Source organism: Neolamprologus brichardi, mitochondrion (genome assembly GCF_056152115.1).
Source record: "Neolamprologus brichardi mitochondrion, complete genome".
Taxonomy (NCBI): domain Eukaryota; kingdom Metazoa; phylum Chordata; class Actinopteri; order Cichliformes; family Cichlidae; genus Neolamprologus; species Neolamprologus brichardi.
Genome location: NC_009062.1, coordinates 1 through 16,587, shown reverse-complemented (window position 1 = coordinate 16,587; position 16,587 = coordinate 1). Strand labels below are relative to the sequence as shown.

The window sequence follows — 16,587 nt, the reverse complement described above, 5'->3', positions numbered from 1 at the left end:
ATGTGCAATATTGCAATAGTGTAATATACACATCAAACAATATACATATAATAAACATGTCTGTACATATTAAGTGCGAAAATCACTTCTAGAGCTTTTCCTGTTTCCGGGGGGTTTACAGGAGTCTTAGAGATCTTAGGAGTTTGGGGGGGGTARGGGGGGGTTTTACGCGCAGAAACCGGGGGGGATATAGGAAAGTTAGGAGAAAATTAAATATCTGATTAAACTTTATGCTCATGATATCAGTTATGCAATTCTTCTATTATATTCCATTATCACTCATACTATTTCCATCAGGCAAGGAAAATGTTCAACCTTGTCTGTCATTTCTGTATGCACTCTGAGATGTCAAATGAAAGGAAAAAAAAAAAGAGAACCCCCCACACGCTGGAAAGAACGCCCGGCTTGGTGGGTAACGAGGAGTATGTATTACCACCATTAACTTATGCAAGCGTCAATGAAAGTATGGGGAATTATAACAATCATTGAACCTGAAGTAGGAACCAGATGCCAGGAATAATTCACTAAGTGAAACCCTCACAAATAATTGTCCCTCACCTTCAATAACCGTTAACATTTAGGAATCAACTGATGGTGGGCTCTTACTACATTAACTATTTGTGAATTAATAGGATGGTGGGTACTTGGTATATCTTGACTATGTGAGAGTTGTGATCGGTCTTAAACTATCGTTTAGTGGTTAAATAAATTGTATTAAAATACACCAGTTATGGTTTATGTACCCCTTAGTTATAATGTACATAGCAAATATGTGGGGGACAGTTCTATGTTCTTTTTAAATTTTATGTGTTTATATATAGGATATGTTTGATATAGAATAATGGTGATAATACATATATGCACTACGTTTGCATTGAGGGCAGAGCTCGGCAAGGAATAGTCTAAGTTAGGATCTTAGCTTTGGGAGCTAGGGGTAGGGGTTAAAATCCCCTTTCTTTGAAGCAGTAGGAAGGACTTTAACCTTCGACGTTCGGTTTACAAGACCGGCGCTCTGGCGCTGAGCTACTAATGCAGTGTCATTCAAGGATTTTGTTTTCTAGTCAGCCGGTGAGGGGGGTGAGGACGAGAAAAAGGAAGAAGTAGAGGAAAGATGCAACTTGTCCGATAATAACGAAGGGGTGTTCAACGGGCATACCCCCGATTCAGGTGAGGATGGCGACATCTGCAACTAGAAGTCAGAAGAGAAATTGTGTAATAGGGCGGAAGGTTAAGCCTCGTTGTTTAGAGGTGTGGAGAATGGGTACAATTATTAAGACAAGGATTGAAAACAGAAGGGCGAGGACTCCCCCAAGTTTATTGGGGATCGAGCGGAGGATGGCATAAGCAAATAGGAAGTATCATTCAGGCTTGATGTGGGGTGGGGTGACTAGGGGGTTTGCAGGAGTAAAGTTGTCGGGGTCTCCGAGCAGGTTAGGGGAGAAAAGGGCTAGGGAGATGAGGGTAATTAAAAGGACTGCAAAACCTAGCAGGTCTTTGTAGGAAAAGTAAGGATGAAAAGAGATTTTGTCGGAGTCTGAGTTGAGGCCTGTGGGGTTGTTAGATCCGGTTTCGTGTAAGAAAATAAGGTGCACTATGGTTGCAGCTGCAATAATGAAGGGAAGGAGGAAGTGAAAGGCAAAAAAACGAGTGAGGGTGGCATTGTCTACAGAGAATCCGCCTCAAATTCATTGGACTAAAGAATTGCCGATGTAAGGGACTGCGGAAAGAAGATTTGTAATGACAGTGGCGCCTCAGAATGATATTTGCCCTCAGGGGAGGACGTAGCCTACGAAAGCTGTTATTATAGTTAAAAGGAGGAGGATTACTCCAATATTTCAGGTTTCTTTATATAAGTAGGAGCCATAGTATAAGCCTCGGCCAATGTGGAGGTAAATACAAATGAAGAAGAAAGATGCGCCGTTAGCGTGCATATTTCGGATGAGTCAGCCGTAGTTGACGTCACGGCAGATGTGGGCAACGGAGGAGAAGGCGGTGGCGATGTCGGAGGTGTAGTGTATGGCTAGAAAGAGGCCTGTCAGAATCTGGGCGGCAAGACAGAGTCCTAGTAGGGACCCAAAGTTTCATCAAACGGAGATGTTTGAAGGGGCTGGGAGGTCAACTAGTGCGTCGTTTGCAATTTTTAGGAGGGGGTGGGTTTTTCGGAGGTTGGCCATTATTGTTTTTGTAGTTGAATAACAACGGTGGTTTTTCAAGTCATTGGTCCTGGTTAAAGTCCTGGCAGAAACTATGGTTTACATCATGTTTATCTTCTTATTAGGGTTGGTGTTGGGGCTTGCAGCGGTTGCTTCTAACCCCTCGCCGTATTTTGCGGCGTTGGGGCTGGTTGCAGTAGCAGGCATGGGGTGTGGGGTGTTGGTGGGGCATGGAGGATCTTTCTTATCTTTAATTTTATTCTTGATCTATTTGGGGGGGATGTTGGTAGTGTTTGCATATTCGGCAGCGCTAGCTGCTGAGCCTTATCCGGAGGGCTGAGGGAGTTGGCCTGTTCTAGGGGTTATAATGGCTTATGTACTAGGGGTGTGTGTGGCAGCGGGTTTATTTTGAGGGGGGTGATATGAGGGGGCTTGAGTTTCAGCCGACGAATTTGCTGAATTTTCGGTTTTTCGGGGGGATATTGGAGGGGTAGCTTTGATGTATTCGGCTGGCGGGGGCGTTTTGGTAATAGGGGCTTGAGTGTTGTTGTTAACGTTGCTTGTGGTGTTGGAGTTAACACGGGGCTTAAGTCGGGGGGCTCTTCGAGCTGTTTAATAAAGTAATAGTAGAAGAGCTAGGCCGAAGGTGAAGAGGAAGAGGGAGAGATAGGTTTTGATTATGCCTTGTTGAATGTTATTGGTTGTTGTAATTAAAGGGAGGCTGAGGGAGGCAGTTGCTTTTGGGCCAATTTTTTCTAGCCATGTTTGGTCAACCGTTTGGGAGGCGATGGCTTGTCCTAGAGTTAGGTTTAGTTTGGGGGTTAGGCGGTGGATGATTATTGGAAAAAATCCTAGTATGTTAGAAAAATGATGGGGGGCGAGTTTTGGAGTTGGGTTATATTGTTTGTTGGTAAGGGAGGCAAGTTCTAGTGCGATAAGAAGGCCAATAATGGTTACTACGAGGGCGGCAGCTTTGAGAAGAAAGGGTATGGACATAACTGGTGTTTTTAGAGGGGTAATGTTAGAGGTGATTAGGAGGCCGGCGATTACACTTCCTCAGGCAAGACGTTTGATAGGGTTAATAACTGTTGAGTTATTTTCATTAATAGGGGAGAGCGGGTTGAAGCGGGGATGTCCTATTGATACGAAGAAAACAACTCGGAGGCTATAGATAGCGGTGAAGGAAGTGGCTAGGAGGGTGAGGAAGAGGGCTCAGGCGTTTAGGTAAGATGTGTTTAGGGCTTCAATGATGGCATCTTTTGAAAAGAAGCCTGCTAAGAAGGGGGTCCCTGTGAGAGCTAGACTTCCGATGGTTAAACAGGAAGATGTAAAAGGGGTTAGGTGGTGCATGCCCCCCATTTTTCGGATGTCTTGTTCGTCGTTTAGGCTGTGGATAATAGACCCGGAGCAGAGGAAGAGTATAGCCTTAAAGAATGCGTGGGTGCAGATGTGAAGGAAGGCAAGTTGGGGTTGGTTGAGTCCAATTGTAACTATTATTAGGCCGAGTTGACTTGATGTTGAGAAAGCAACAATTTTTTTAATGTCATTCTGGGTGAGGGCGCAGGTTGCGGTAAATAGGGTGGTGAGGGCTCCTAGGCAAAGGCAAATAGTGAGGGCAGTTTGGTTGTTTTCTAGCATTGGGCTTATACGAATTAGGAGAAAAATACCTGCTACGACTATGGTGCTTGAGTGCAGTAGGGCAGAGACCGGTGTAGGACCTTCTATGGCAGAAGGAAGCCATGGATGGAGGCCGAATTGGGCGGACTTGCCGGTAGCAGCAATAATAAGGCCAATAAGGGGATAAGTTAGGTCAAAGTCTTTGGATAATGTAAATATTTGTTGTATTTCTCAAGAGTTAAGGGAGGTCGCAATTCAAGCTATAGCAAAAATTAGACCAATATCCCCAACTCGGTTGTAGATTACTGCCTGAAGGGCAGCGGTGTTTGCGTCTGTGCGGCCATATCATCAGCCAATAAGAAGAAAAGATATAATTCCGACCCCTTCTCAGCCGATAAATAGCTGGAACATATTGTTTGCGGTTACAAGAATAATCATGGCAATGAGGAAAATTAATAAGTACTTAAAGAATCGGTTTATGTATGGGTCGGCGTGTATGTATCAGGAGGCAAATTCTAGGATTGATCACGTGACATATAGGGCGACGGGGGTGAAGATGACTGAATAAATATCAAACTTAAGACTGATGTTGATGTCAAAAGTGTGGGTATTTATTCAAGCGCAGCTGGTAATAATTGTTTCTGCGCCCTCATTGAGAAAAAGGCAGAGAGGAAGAATGCTAGTAAAAAAGGCTCATTTTACTGCTGTTTTAACTTGGGCCAGGGCTCAGTTTGGGGGAAGAGAACGCGGAGAAAAGGAGGAGAGGACTGGAAATGTAAGAAGTAAGAAAATGAGAACTAGGCTGGTGGCTATTATGATGGGGGTGAGGTGCATAGCTGCTACTTGGATTTGCACCAAGAGTTTTTGGTTCCTAAGACCAACGGATGAGCTGTTATCCTTTAGAAGCGGGGCGAGTGAGCTTAGGAGTTTAACCCAAGGGGCAAAAATTAGCAGTCTTTGTTGTTTTCAACCTCTCTCGGTGGATAAGAGGGTTTTAACCTCTGTTTTTAGAATCACAATCTAATGTCTTTGTTAAACTATATCTACAGGCAGCCCAGCCTCAGATTAATTCGGGCTTGGAGATTAGAAGAATTAGGGGAAGGAGGTGGAGGGTTAGGAGTAGGTGTTCTCGGGAATGTGTTGGGTCGAGGGAAATAATATGTGCTGGTAGGGGACCTCGTTGTGTTATAAGGAACATGTACAAGGAGTAGCTTGCAGTAATAAGGGTTCCGGCTCCGGTAAGTGCAATTGTTCATCAAGATCAGTGGAATAAGGAGGTAATAATTATTAGTTCCCCTATTAAATTTGGAAGAGGGGGAAGGGCGAGGTTTGCAAGGCCGGCAATGAATCATCACGCGGTCATTAGGGGCAAGACCATTTGAAGTCCTCGGGCTAAAACTATAGTCCGGCTGTGTGTGCGTTCGTAATTTGTATTGGCTAGACAGAAGAGGGCGGAGGAAGTCAGGCCGTGTGCGATTATTAGAATGAGGGCGCCTGTGAAGCCTCAGGGGGTTTGGATTAGAATTCCTGCTGCTACGAGACCTATGTGGCTTACTGAGGAGTAAGCAATTAGTGACTTTAAGTCTGTTTGGCGTAGGCAGATGGAGCCTGTTATAATCACTCCTCAGAGGGCTAAAATAATAAAGGGATAGCTGAGTTCCTTGGTGAGGGGCTCTAGTATAATCATTATGCGTATTATTCCGTAACCCCCCAGTTTTAGTAAAACTGCGGCTAGTACTATGGAGCCGGCGATTGGGGCTTCAACGTGTGCTTTGGGAAGTCAAAGATGGGCCCCATAAAGGGGCATTTTTACTAGAAAGGCGAGCAAGCACCCGGCCCATCATAGCTTGTCAGCGAAAGAGAAAAGTTGTATGGAAGGGGCATATTGTAGTGTCAGGAGGGATAGGGTCCCGGTATTGTTTTGGAGAAGTAAAAGGGCGACGAGTAGTGGTAGGGATCCTGCTAGCGTATAAAATAGAAAGTAAGTGCCCGCGTTTAGTCGTTCTGTTTGATTTCCCCAGCGAGTAATAATTACTAGGGTTGGAATGAGGGTGGCTTCAAATATAATATAAAACATAATTACTTCGGTTGCACTGAAGGCTATAATGAGAAAAATTTGTAGGGATGTAAGGAGAGTGATGTAGGTTCGTTGGCGGGAGAAAGGTTCAGATGCTGTGTGGTTTTGACTTGCAAGAATTATTAAAGGGAGAAGTCAGCAGGTTAGTGTGAGGAGGGGGGTGGAGAGGGGGTCAGTTGCCATGTAAGGGCTAAGGAAGGACCAGCCTGATTCTGCGGACGATTTTAGCCAGGTTAAGCTAATTAAGGAAATAGCTAAACTGTAAGAAAGGGTGGCGGATCAGAGGTGTTTGGCTGGGATGCTTCAAATAGTGGGGATAAGCATAATAGTAGGGAGGAGAATTTTTAGCATTGCAGAAGATTGAGGCTTTGGAGTCGGTCTGTCCCGTGGGTGCGGGCAGTAGCGACGAGTAGTGCGAGACCGGCCCCTGCTTCACAGGCTGAAAAAGCCAGGAGAAGTATGGGGGAGGCTGAAAAGCTAGCAGAGTTAAGCTGAAGGGTTCATATGGAGAGGGCAATGAAGAGTGAGAGTATTATTCCTTCTAAACATAGGAGGGCGGAAAGAAGGTGAGTTCGGTGGAATGCTAGGCCTGCTAGGCCGAGAAGAAAGGTTGAGGAAAAGGCGAAGTGTGTAGGAGTCATTAGGCGGTTATGGACTTTAACCACAAGTTCTTGAGCCGAAATCAAGGGTTTTTCTTAAACTAACAGCCTATTCAGCTCATTCTAGGCCGCCTTGAATTCATTCATAAATTAGGCCGAGGGTTAATAAGACAAGAACAGTAAAGGCCCAGGTGAATGTTATGAGGGGGGAGGAGAGTTGGTCCCCTCAGGGAAGGGGGAGGAGTAGTGCGATTTCTAAGTCAAAGAGGAGGAAGAGGATTGCGACGAGGAAGAAGCGGAGGGAGAAGGGTAGGCGCGCAGACCCTAGGGGGTCAAAGCCACATTCATAGGGGGAAAGTTTTTCATGATCAGGGGTTATTTGGGGGAGCCAAAAGGAAACAATAGCGAGAATAGTAGAGAGGACAATAGAAATAATAAGTATTGTTGTGATTAAATTCATTATCTTTCCTTGGGGTTTAACCAAGACTAAGTGATTGGAAGTCACGTGTACTAGCTTTGATACTAGAAAGATATGAGCCTCATCAGTAAATTGAGATGTATAGGAATAGTCAAACAACGTCTACGAAATGTCAGTATCAGGCAGCTGCTTCAAAGCCAAAGTGGTGGTCGGATGTAAAATGATATAGGACTTGTCGTAGAAGGCAGATGGCCAGGAAGGTAGAGCCAATGATTACGTGAAGTCCATGGAAACCAGTTGCTACGAAGAAGGTGGAGCCATATACTCCGTCTGCAATTGTAAAGGGGGCTTCGTAGTATTCTATGGCTTGAAGGAAGGTGAAATAGAAGCCTAGGAGAATGGTTAGGGCGAGGGACTGGATTGCCTCTTTTCGATGTCCTTCTATGATGCTGTGGTGTGCTCAGGTAACTGTTACTCCTGAGGCTAGGAGGACGGCTGTATTAAGTAGTGGCACTTCGAAGGGGTCTAAAGGGGTAATTCCTGTGGGGGGTCAGCAGCCTCCTAGTTCAGGGGTGGGGGCAAGGCTGGCGTGATAGAAGGCCCAGAAGAAGCCTAGGAAGAAGAAAACTTCTGAGGTAATAAAGAGGATTATTCCGTACCGGAGGCCTTTTTGGACAGGAGGGGTGTGGTGTCCTTGGAATGTCCCTTCTCGGATGATATCTCGTCACCATTGGTATATAGTTAGGAGGAGCAGAATTAGGCCTAGGGCCAATAGGGTCATATCATGGAAGTGCATTCAGATTGCTAAACCGGATGTCAGGAGAAGGGCGCCTACTGCGCCTGTTAGGGGTCATGGGCTGGGGTCAACTATGTGATATGCGTGTACTTGATGGGCCATTAAACGTTTTCTTGTAGATAAAGGCTTAAGAGAAGAACAAAGACATAGGCTTGAATCATGGCTACTGCCACTTCTAGAAGGGTTAGGAGAAATAGCAATACTGCGGTAAGAATTGCTACTGTAGGTATAAGGGGAAGTAGGACGAAAGCAGCGGTGGCAATGAGTTGAATTAAAAGGTGGCCAGCCGTGAGGTTTGCGGTCAACCGAACCCCAAGTGCAAGGGGGCGGATAAACAGGCTAATTGTCTCGATAATAATTAGGACAGGAATTAGGAGGGTGGGGGTACCTTCTGGTAATAAGTGTCCTAGGGCATGGGTGGGTTGGTTTCGCATGCCAATAATAACTGTTGCAAGTCAGAGGGGGACGGCAAAGGCTATGTTAAGGGAGAGTTGTGTTGTAGGGGTAAAGGTGTAGGGGAGAAGTCCAAGTATGTTTAAGGTAATGAGAAAGAGTATGAGGGAGGCGAGAAGGGCGGCTCATTTATGGCCCCCTAAGCTTAGGGGTTGAAAGATTTGTTGGGTAAAACGGTTAATAAATCATCCCTGGAGTGTAATGAGGCGATTGTTTAGTCAACGGGGGGTGGGCTTAGGGTAGAGAATTCAGGGCAAGCTGAGCGCGATAGCAATTAGGGGGATTCCCAGGTATGTGGGGCTCATAAATTGGTCAAAAAAGCTTAATGTCATGGTCAGCTTCAGGGCTCTGTTTTGGGTTTTTCTGTGCTTTGAAGAGTGGGGTCGTTTGGGAAAGTGTGTGCTAGGACTTTTGGGGGAATGACTGTTAGAAAGACTAATCAGGAGAAGACTAGAATAGCAAATCAAGGCGCGGGGTTAAGTTGTGGCATTTCGCTAGGGGTGGGCGGGGGTCACCAGTCTTTAGCTTAAAAGGCTAACGCTATTCCCTATTTAGCTTCTTAGCGAAGCGTCTTCAAGTATTAAGGATGATCAGTTTTCAAAGTGTTCTAATGGAACGGCCTCTACTACAATAGGTATAAAACTGTGGTTAGCACCACAAATTTCAGAGCATTGGCCATAAAAGACCCCGGGGCGGGATGCGATGAATGCTGTTTGGTTTAGGCGGCCTGGGACGGCGTCTATTTTTACTCCAAGACTTGGGACGGCTCAGGAGTGAAGCACGTCTTCAGCAGAAATTAGGATTCGAATGGGGGATTCAACTGGAACCACTATTCGGTGGTCTGCTTCCAGAAGACGAAATTGGCCGGGGGCCAGGTCTTGTGTGGGGATTATATACGAGTCGAAGCCGAGGTCCTCATAATCAGTATACTCGTAGCTTCAGTATCATTGGTGACCTATAGCTTTAATTGTAAGATGTGGGTCATTGATCTCATCTATAAGGTAGAGAATGCGTAAGGAGGGGAGGGCAATAAGAATTAGAATAATAGCTGGGAGGAGGGTTCAAATGATTTCGATTTCTTGAGAGTCAAGGATAAATTTGTTAGTCAGTTTGGTTGTTACTATGGCCACAATAATGTAAAGCACGAGGGTACTAATTAGGAAAACAATTATTAAGGCGTGGTCGTGGAAGTGAAGAAGTTCTTCTATCACAGGGGAAGCTGCATCTTGAAAACCTAGTTGAGAGGGATGTGCCATTATTGCAAGACACGCGGGGTTTAAACCCGCAATTTTGCCTTGACAAGGCAATGTAATGATCAACTTTACTAGTGTCTTATGAAGAAAGTGACAGAGTGGTTATGTGACTGGCTTGAAACCAGTTCATGGGGGTTCAATTCCTCCCTTTCTCGCTAGTGAGGGTTTGAGGGGGTGGCAGCAGGTTTTTTGTAGTCTAATCAAGCCTGTTGAACTTGAACAAAGGCTGGTTCTTCGAAGGTGTGGTAAGGAGGAGGGCAGCCGTGAAGTCATTCTACGTTTGTTGCTGTGAGTTCCACTGACAATACTTCCCGTTTAGCGGCGAATGCTTCTCAAATAATAAACAGAAACATAATTACTGCAACCAGGGAGATTATTGAGCCAATTGAAGAGACCGAGTTTCAAAGAGCGTAGGCGTCGGGGTAGTCGGAGTATCGGCGAGGTATGCCAGCTAGGCCCAGGAAGTGCTGTGGGAAGAAAGTAAGGTTGACGCCAGCAAATATAACCCCAAAGTGAATTTTAGTTCAGGTGTCGTGCAGTGTGTACCCTGAGAATAGGGGGAATCAGTGGACGAAGCCAGCAACGATGGCGAATACGGCTCCTATTGAGAGGACATAATGGAAATGGGCAACAACATAGTATGTGTCGTGAAGCATAATGTCTAGGGATGAGTTAGCTAGGACGATTCCGGTCAGGCCCCCTACCGTAAACAGGAAAATGAAGCCTAGTGCTCATAAGAGGGGGGTTTCTCATTTAATTGAACCGCCGTGCAGAGTGGCTAGTCAGCTGAAGACTTTTACTCCGGTTGGGATAGCAATAATTATTGTGGCGGAAGTAAAGTAAGCTCGTGTGTCTACGTCCATTCCTACAGTAAATATGTGGTGGGCTCACACAATGAACCCTAGGAGGCCGATGGCCATTATGGCTCAGACCATACCCATATATCCGAAGGGTTCTTTTTTGCCTGCATAATACGCAACAATATGTGAGATTATACCAAATCCGGGAAGAATTAGAATATAAACTTCTGGGTGACCAAAGAATCAGAACAGATGTTGATAAAGGATAGGGTCTCCGCCTCCGGCAGGGTCAAAGAAGGTTGTGTTGAGGTTTCGGTCCGTAAGAAGTATTGTGATGCCGGCGGCAAGGACGGGAAGGGATAGAAGAAGTAATACGGCAGTAATTAAGACAGACCACACAAAGAGAGGTGTTTGATATTGAGAAATGGCAGGGGGTTTCATATTAATAATTGTTGTAATAAAATTAATTGCACCAAGAATAGAGGACACCCCGGCCAGGTGAAGGGAGAAGATAGTTAAGTCAACAGAAGGTCCTGCGTGGGCAAGATTGCCTGAAAGGGGAGGGTATACAGTTCAACCTGTACCGGCCCCTGCTTCAACTCCAGAGGAGGCAAGGAGAAGTAGAAATGAGGGGGGAAGGAGTCAGAAGCTCATGTTATTTATTCGAGGAAAGGCTATGTCTGGTGCACCAATCATAAGGGGAACTAGTCAGTTCCCAAAGCCTCCAATTATAATTGGCATTACTATAAAGAAAATTATTACAAAAGCATGTGCTGTAACAATTACATTATAAATCTGGTCGTCTCCGAGGAGAGCGCCGGGCTGGCTTAATTCTGCCCGGATTAGGAGGCTAAGTGCGGTTCCTACTATTCCGGCCCAAGCACCAAATACTAGATAAAGGGTGCCGATGTCTTTGTGATTAGTTGAGAAGAATCAACGTGTGATTGCCACAGGTAGGATGGCTGAGCGTCAAGCGGTGGATTGTAGTCCCATGCACAGAGGTTCAAGTCCTCTTCTTATCAAGCCTTGAGGTGTAATACATGCCGGATTGCAAATCCGAAGTAGTAGGTTAGACCCTGCCGGGGCTTTCCCCCGCCCTTTTAGAGGCGGGCGGGGGAAAGGTTAGACAGATGCTTGTTGGTTTAAGCGCTTAGCTGTTAACTAAGAGTTTGTAGGATCGAGGCCTTCCTGTCTAGTAAAGCTTTAGCTTAATTAAAGTGTCTGTTTTGCATACAGAAGATGTGGGTTAGTATCCCGCAAGTTTTAGCAGGGGCTGGGAGATTTTCACTCCCGCTTAGGGCTTTGAAGGCTCTTGGTCTGGGTGCTATCCTAAGCCCCTTAGGGGTTTAATAAGGCCGAGATGGCAGGGGTGAGAGGGAGGAGGCAAATTGTTATTGCAGTTGAAGTGGCGAGGGGGTACGTTAGTTGAGTGGAAGAAAAACGTCAGGGGGTTGTGCCTGTGAGGTTATTAGGGGAAATAGTAAGGGATATTGCGTAAGAGAGGCGGAGATAAAAGTATAGGCTAAGAAGGGCTGAAAGGGCTGCGAGGGTTGCGGTGGGGGCGAGCCCTTGTTTAGTTAGTTCTTGGAGGATAAGTCACTTTGGTATAAAGCCCGTAAGAGGGGGGAGGCCCCCCAGTGAGAGGAGAATGAGGGGTGTAAGAGCAGTCAGGGTAGGGGCTTTTGTTCAGGATGTAGCAAGGGTATTAATGTTTGTAGCTTTGTTGAGTTTAAATACGAGGAATGTTGAGAATGTTATAATGAAGTAGGTTAGAAGGGTGAGGAGTGTAAGGGAAGGGGAAAATTGTAGAACAAGGATTATTCAGCCTAGATGAGCGATTGATGAGTATGCAAGAATTTTACGGAGCTGTGTTTGGTTTAATCCGCCTCAGCCTCCAATAAGGGCGGAAGTAAGGCCTAAAATAATAAGGAGTGTTGAGCTTGAGGGTTGGATTTGAAGAATTAGGGCAAAGGGGGCAAGTTTTTGTCAGGTTGAAAGGATCAAGCCTGTGGTGAGATCTAGGCCCTGCAAAACTTCGGGGAGTCAAGCATGAAGAGGGGCTAGGCCAATTTTTAGGGCCAGAGCAAGGGTAATTATAGTGCTCGGAAGGGGGTGCGTAATTTGTTGAATTTCTCATTGGCCTGTTAGTCAAGCGTTAGTGACGCTTGCAAATAGGAGGGTGGCTGCAGCAGCAGCCTGAGTTAAAAAATATTTAGTCGTAGCTTCGATTGCGCGGGGGTGGTGGTGTTGGGCTATTAGGGGTATAATGGCTAGTGTATTTATTTCAAGTCCTATTCAGGCGAGAAGTCAGTGGGAGCTAGCAAATGTAATAGTGGTGCCAAGGCCTAAGCCAAAAAGAAGAATGGCTAAGATGTAAGGGTTCATTAGTGAAGGAAGGAGTTTAACCAACATGTTTGGGGTATGGGCCCAAAAGCTTATTTAGCTGACTTTACTAGGAAGTGGTGTAGTGGAAGCACTGAGAGTTTTGATCTCTTCAGGTAGGGTTCGAGCCCCTTCTTTCTAAGGAGTTGGAGGGAATTTAACCCTCATGATTCACTCTATCAAAGTGGTCCTTTATTTCAGGCACAGCTCCCGTCTATAGCTGCGGGGGCAATCCTGTCAGTGCAATTGGAAGGGAGAGGTGTCAAATCACCAGGGCAAGGGTTAGGGGTAAGAAATTTTTTCAGATTAGGTGCATGAGTTGATCATAACGAAATCGGGGGTAGGAGGCACGAACTCATAGGAAGAGTACGGAGAGAAGGGTGGCTTTTATTATAAGGTTTGTTGTTGTGATTTCAGGGGTTATGTGTAAGAGGGAGGCGCCTAGGAATAGGGTTGCAGAGAGGGTATTTATCAGGAGAATGTTGGCGTACTCAGCGAGGAAAAAGAGAGCGAAAGGACCTCCTGCATATTCTACGTTAAAGCCAGAGACGAGTTCGGACTCACCTTCTGTGAGATCAAAAGGGGCTCGGTTTGTTTCTGCAAGGGTGGAGATGTATCATATAGCGGCTAGCGGTCAGGCGGGGAGAATTAGTCATACACTTTCTTGGGCTACGCTAAATGTTTGTAGGGTAAAGCCTCCAGTAAAAATAATAGCATTTAGAAGAATTAGTCCTAGGCTGACTTCGTAGGAGATGGTCTGTGCGACGGCTCGGAGGGCTCCGATTAAGGCGTATTTTGAATTGGAGGCTCATCCTGAGCCGAGGATAGAATAGACTGTGAGGCTAGAGAGGGCTAGGAGAAAAAGGATGCCAAGGTTGAGGTCTGCTATAGGGAAGGGAAGGGGCATGGGAGTCCACAGGGTAAGTGCCAGGGTGAGGGCTAGTATAGGGGTTAGAAGAAAAAGGATGGGGGAGGAGGTGGAGGGCCGAATGGGCTCTTTTAAAAAAAGTTTTAGGCCGTCTGCAACTGGTTGGAGGAGGCCGTAGGGGCCTACAATGTTTGGACCTTTTCGTAGTTGTATATAGCCGAGGACCTTTCGTTCGACGAGGGTAAGAAGAGCAACGGCTAGAAGAACAAAGATGATTAGGATTAGGGGGTTGAGGATGGAGGTAACTAGTGTTGAAAGCATAGTTAAAGGGAGGGTTTGAACCTCCGTGGAAAGGGCTTAGGTCTTTTGCAATGTCCGGGCTCTGCCACTTTAACAAGCCATTTTCTATGGCTAGGGGGCACGCCCTTTTATCTATTTTAGTTGGTTTCAATAGATAAGGGGGAGGCATATTGGGAACAGGGGCCTCTTCTTTTCGGTCCTTTCGTACTGGAAAAGATCGTGACATAGATAGAAACTGACCTGGATTACTCCGGTCTGAACTCAGATCACGTAGGACTTTAATCGTTGAACAAACGAACCCTTAATAGCGGCTGCACCATTAGGATGTCCTGATCCAACATCGAGGTCGTAAACCCTCTTGTCGATATGGGCTCTAAAAGAGGATTGCGCTGTTATCCCTAGGGTAACTCGGTCCGTTGATCGGCTATGTGCCGGATCTGATTGGTCAGAAGTTCTGTTACTTGGAGTCGTAACTCTGGGTTGTAGGGGTGGCGTGTCCCCGGTCCACATGGGGGTTTTTTGTTTCCCCGCGGTCGCCCCAACCAAAGACATTAGAACAGGGGCCAATTAGTTTTAGCCTTTATTTAAGGGGTGTTTAACATGGTCTGTTCTGGTGTCTAAAGCTCCATAGGGTCTTCTCGTCTTATGTTAGCATCCCCGCTTCTGCACGGGGGGATCAATTTTATTGACTGGAAAAAGGAGACAGTCAAGCCCTCGTTATGCCATTCATACAGGTCTTCATTTAAAAGACAAGTGATTGCGCTACCTTTGCACGGTCAAAATACCGCGGCCGTTAAACTTATAGTCACAGGGCAGGCGGGACCTCTTATATTTAGGGCTCAAGAGGCGATGTTTTTGGTAAACAGGCGAGGCTTGTGTTTGCCGAGTTCCTTCTTTTTCTTTTAGTCTTTCCCGGTCTGCACACCAGTGTGGGGTTAACGGTGAGAAGCTAGGGGTTTTTCTAGTTGTTTGTTTTTTGCCTAGGGCCCTCTTTGTTTTGGGGCCGTTAATGGTCGGTGAAGGGTTCGTTCCGAATTACACTTGTGCGGGGAGAGGTATTTTCTCTTATTACTCATATTAGCATAAACACTTCCATAGTATTATGGAACGGCCTGATAGGTTTAGGGGGGTGAAATTGTAATATCCTTATTAGAAGGCTGATTAGGTAATGTTCGAGCTTTAACGCTTTCTGAATAGGTGGCTGCTTTTAGGCCCACTAGAACATTTAACCTTTGAGTTGTTATGATTTTTACCCTCCTTGGAAAGTTGTGTTTTGTTTCAAAGGGGCTGTACCCCCTTTGACTAACTCCTTTAATTTCTTTTGTTCGGTGGGAAGGTCTTAAACCAACTGGAATGAAGAACTTAAAGGGCTGAACTTTTACTCAGTTCGCAGGCAACCAGCTATAACTAGGCTCGGTAGGTCTATCACCTCTACTCGAAGTTCTTCCCACTCTTTTGCCACAGAGACGGGGTGGTCCTATAAATTAGACTGCCTTGGAGTAGCTCGCTTAGTTTCGGGGTATCAAACTATAATGCTTTTTGCTTGAGGTTTTCTGGCTAAATCATGATGCAAAAGGTACGAGGGGTTGTCTCTGCTTTCTTAGTGCTTTACTGAATTGTTTCATTACTTTTTCAGCTTTCCCYTGCGGTACTTTCTCTGTCGCTCTTGGGTCCTTTTTCGTCGCCCGTACTTAGGTGGGAAAATGGTTTGTTATCAGCAGGATGGTATATTTGGGGATATAAATAGGGTAGGTTTGGGGTTGATGGGGGGGGGGCTAGCTGTTGGGCGTCAGGGTGACCCGGTTTGCACGGGGGACTTCTCAGTGTAAGGGAGATGCTTTTCTAGCTTAGCTACACTCTGATTTTTCCAAGTGCACCTTCCGGTACACTTACCATGTTACGACTTGCCTCCCCTTTACCGGTAAAATGTATTACTTATAGAATGCTGTTGGCTTGGGGAGAGTGACGGGCGGTGTGTGCGCGCTTCAGGGCCGATTTCAGCGGAACGCTCTATTTTCTGCTTACTGCTAAATCCTCCTTCTAATGCACATTTCATTACATTGTTCGTATTTCCTATGGTAGGGAATGTAGCCCATTTCTTCCCCTCTCATATGCTACACCTCGACCTGGCGTTTTGAGTTATGTTAGTTTTGCTTACTGTAATTCCTTCATAGGGTAAGCTGACGACGGCGGTATATAGACGGGAAGGACAAGAGAGGGTGAGGTTTAACGGGGGTTATCGGTTCTAGAACAGGCTCCTCTAGGTGGATCTAAAGCACCGCCAAGTCCTTTGGGTTTTAAGCTAGTGCTCGTAGTACCCGGGCGGATAGCGGATGTAAGGGATTATCAAGGTTTAGGGCTGGGCATAGTGGGGTATCTAATCCCAGTTTGTTTCGCAGCTTTCGTGGGGTCGGGAATATAAAGCCACTTTCGTAGTGGGACTTCTTGCTCTCGGGTACGTATAACAGTTCTGAGGGCGTTCGGCTTTAGTTTAAGAGTTTCCTAACCACTCTTTACGCCGATGTCTGTCAGCTTGAGCCGCTCGTATAACCGCGGTGGCTGGCACGAGTTTTACCGGCTCTCTTGGCTTTAACTAAGTCAAGTTTTCACTTATGGCTTAATGTCTATCACTGCTGAATTCCCTTGGGGGTGTGGCTAAGCAAGGTGTCATGGGCTGCGGGGTGTGCCTGATACCAGCTCCTTGTTTTCGGGCAGAAAACTGTGGGCATTCTCACAGGGGGGCGGAGACTTGCATGTGTAAATTTAGCCAAAGCTGACAGTAAAGTCAGGACCAAGCCTTTGTGCTCACGGGACCTTTCTAGGGTCCGTCTTAACATCTTCAGTGTTATGCTTTAGTTAAGCTACGCTAGC

At 46.0% G+C, this 16,587-nt stretch overlaps 13 protein-coding genes and 24 non-coding genes across 37 annotated transcripts, besides 1 other annotated feature; 9 read left to right on the top strand and 28 right to left on the bottom strand. All coding sequences in view use genetic code 2, as the record gives it.

The window, feature by feature from the left end:
* Window positions 1-891: a D loop (control region).
* Window positions 892-961, top strand: KEG46_t22. The gene has a single exon. It is a non-coding gene; the product is annotated as a tRNA-Pro (tRNA).
* On the bottom strand, window positions 962-1,033 carry KEG46_t21. The gene has a single exon. It is a non-coding gene; the product is annotated as a tRNA-Thr (tRNA).
* On the bottom strand, window positions 1,034-2,174 carry CYTB (cytochrome b). Its single transcript has one exon. A coding segment is annotated over exon 1 (1,141 nt).
* A 4-nt stretch (window positions 2,175-2,178) lies between these two features.
* KEG46_t20 lies at window positions 2,179-2,247 on the top strand. Its single transcript has one exon. It is a non-coding gene; the product is annotated as a tRNA-Glu (tRNA).
* ND6 (NADH dehydrogenase subunit 6) lies at window positions 2,248-2,769 on the top strand. Its single transcript has one exon. It carries the CDS (start codon window positions 2,248-2,250, stop codon window positions 2,767-2,769), a length of 522 nt encoding a protein of 173 aa, YP_001054839.1.
* ND5 (NADH dehydrogenase subunit 5) lies at window positions 2,766-4,604 on the bottom strand. The gene has a single exon. It carries the CDS (start codon window positions 4,602-4,604, stop codon window positions 2,766-2,768), a length of 1,839 nt encoding a protein of 612 aa, YP_001054838.1.
* KEG46_t19 lies at window positions 4,605-4,677 on the bottom strand. Its single transcript has one exon. It is a non-coding gene; the product is annotated as a tRNA-Leu (tRNA).
* A 4-nt stretch (window positions 4,678-4,681) lies between these two features.
* On the bottom strand, window positions 4,682-4,748 carry KEG46_t18. Its single transcript has one exon. It is a non-coding gene; the product is annotated as a tRNA-Ser (tRNA).
* On the bottom strand, window positions 4,749-4,817 carry KEG46_t17. The gene has a single exon. It is a non-coding gene; the product is annotated as a tRNA-His (tRNA).
* Window positions 4,818-6,198, bottom strand: ND4 (NADH dehydrogenase subunit 4). The gene has a single exon. A coding segment is annotated over exon 1 (1,381 nt).
* On the bottom strand, window positions 6,192-6,488 carry ND4L (NADH dehydrogenase subunit 4L). The gene has a single exon. The coding sequence runs from the start codon at window positions 6,486-6,488 to the stop codon at window positions 6,192-6,194; it is 297 nt and encodes a 98-aa protein (YP_001054836.1).
* Window positions 6,489-6,557, bottom strand: KEG46_t16. Its single transcript has one exon. It is a non-coding gene; the product is annotated as a tRNA-Arg (tRNA).
* Window positions 6,558-6,906, bottom strand: ND3 (NADH dehydrogenase subunit 3). Its single transcript has one exon. A coding segment is annotated over exon 1 (349 nt).
* On the bottom strand, window positions 6,907-6,978 carry KEG46_t15. The gene has a single exon. It is a non-coding gene; the product is annotated as a tRNA-Gly (tRNA).
* COX3 (cytochrome c oxidase subunit III) lies at window positions 6,979-7,762 on the bottom strand. Its single transcript has one exon. A coding segment is annotated over exon 1 (784 nt).
* ATP6 (ATP synthase F0 subunit 6) lies at window positions 7,763-8,445 on the bottom strand. The gene has a single exon. A coding segment is annotated over exon 1 (683 nt).
* ATP8 (ATP synthase F0 subunit 8) lies at window positions 8,436-8,603 on the bottom strand. The gene has a single exon. The coding sequence runs from the start codon at window positions 8,601-8,603 to the stop codon at window positions 8,436-8,438; it is 168 nt and encodes a 55-aa protein (YP_001054832.1).
* Window position 8,604: 1 nt separating this feature from the next.
* On the bottom strand, window positions 8,605-8,678 carry KEG46_t14. Its single transcript has one exon. It is a non-coding gene; the product is annotated as a tRNA-Lys (tRNA).
* COX2 (cytochrome c oxidase subunit II) lies at window positions 8,679-9,369 on the bottom strand. The gene has a single exon. A coding segment is annotated over exon 1 (691 nt).
* A 5-nt stretch (window positions 9,370-9,374) lies between these two features.
* On the bottom strand, window positions 9,375-9,447 carry KEG46_t13. The gene has a single exon. It is a non-coding gene; the product is annotated as a tRNA-Asp (tRNA).
* A 3-nt stretch (window positions 9,448-9,450) lies between these two features.
* On the top strand, window positions 9,451-9,521 carry KEG46_t12. The gene has a single exon. It is a non-coding gene; the product is annotated as a tRNA-Ser (tRNA).
* COX1 (cytochrome c oxidase subunit I) lies at window positions 9,522-11,117 on the bottom strand. The gene has a single exon. The coding sequence runs from the start codon at window positions 11,115-11,117 to the stop codon at window positions 9,522-9,524; it is 1,596 nt and encodes a 531-aa protein (YP_001054830.1).
* A 1-nt stretch (window position 11,118) lies between these two features.
* Window positions 11,119-11,188, top strand: KEG46_t11. The gene has a single exon. It is a non-coding gene; the product is annotated as a tRNA-Tyr (tRNA).
* On the top strand, window positions 11,189-11,254 carry KEG46_t10. The gene has a single exon. It is a non-coding gene; the product is annotated as a tRNA-Cys (tRNA).
* Window positions 11,255-11,289: 35 nt separating this feature from the next.
* Window positions 11,290-11,362, top strand: KEG46_t09. The gene has a single exon. It is a non-coding gene; the product is annotated as a tRNA-Asn (tRNA).
* A 1-nt stretch (window position 11,363) lies between these two features.
* On the top strand, window positions 11,364-11,432 carry KEG46_t08. Its single transcript has one exon. It is a non-coding gene; the product is annotated as a tRNA-Ala (tRNA).
* A 1-nt stretch (window position 11,433) lies between these two features.
* KEG46_t07 lies at window positions 11,434-11,505 on the bottom strand. The gene has a single exon. It is a non-coding gene; the product is annotated as a tRNA-Trp (tRNA).
* On the bottom strand, window positions 11,506-12,551 carry ND2 (NADH dehydrogenase subunit 2). The gene has a single exon. A coding segment is annotated over exon 1 (1,046 nt).
* On the bottom strand, window positions 12,552-12,620 carry KEG46_t06. Its single transcript has one exon. It is a non-coding gene; the product is annotated as a tRNA-Met (tRNA).
* On the top strand, window positions 12,620-12,690 carry KEG46_t05. The gene has a single exon. It is a non-coding gene; the product is annotated as a tRNA-Gln (tRNA).
* KEG46_t04 lies at window positions 12,690-12,759 on the bottom strand. The gene has a single exon. It is a non-coding gene; the product is annotated as a tRNA-Ile (tRNA).
* Window positions 12,760-12,762: 3 nt separating this feature from the next.
* Window positions 12,763-13,737, bottom strand: ND1 (NADH dehydrogenase subunit 1). Its single transcript has one exon. The coding sequence runs from the start codon at window positions 13,735-13,737 to the stop codon at window positions 12,763-12,765; it is 975 nt and encodes a 324-aa protein (YP_001054828.1).
* Window positions 13,738-13,811, bottom strand: KEG46_t03. Its single transcript has one exon. It is a non-coding gene; the product is annotated as a tRNA-Leu (tRNA).
* Window positions 13,812-15,505, bottom strand: KEG46_r01. Its single transcript has one exon. It is a non-coding gene; the product is annotated as a l-rRNA (ribosomal RNA).
* KEG46_t02 lies at window positions 15,506-15,577 on the bottom strand. Its single transcript has one exon. It is a non-coding gene; the product is annotated as a tRNA-Val (tRNA).
* Window positions 15,578-16,518, bottom strand: KEG46_r02. The gene has a single exon. It is a non-coding gene; the product is annotated as a s-rRNA (ribosomal RNA).
* On the bottom strand, window positions 16,519-16,587 carry KEG46_t01. Its single transcript has one exon. It is a non-coding gene; the product is annotated as a tRNA-Phe (tRNA).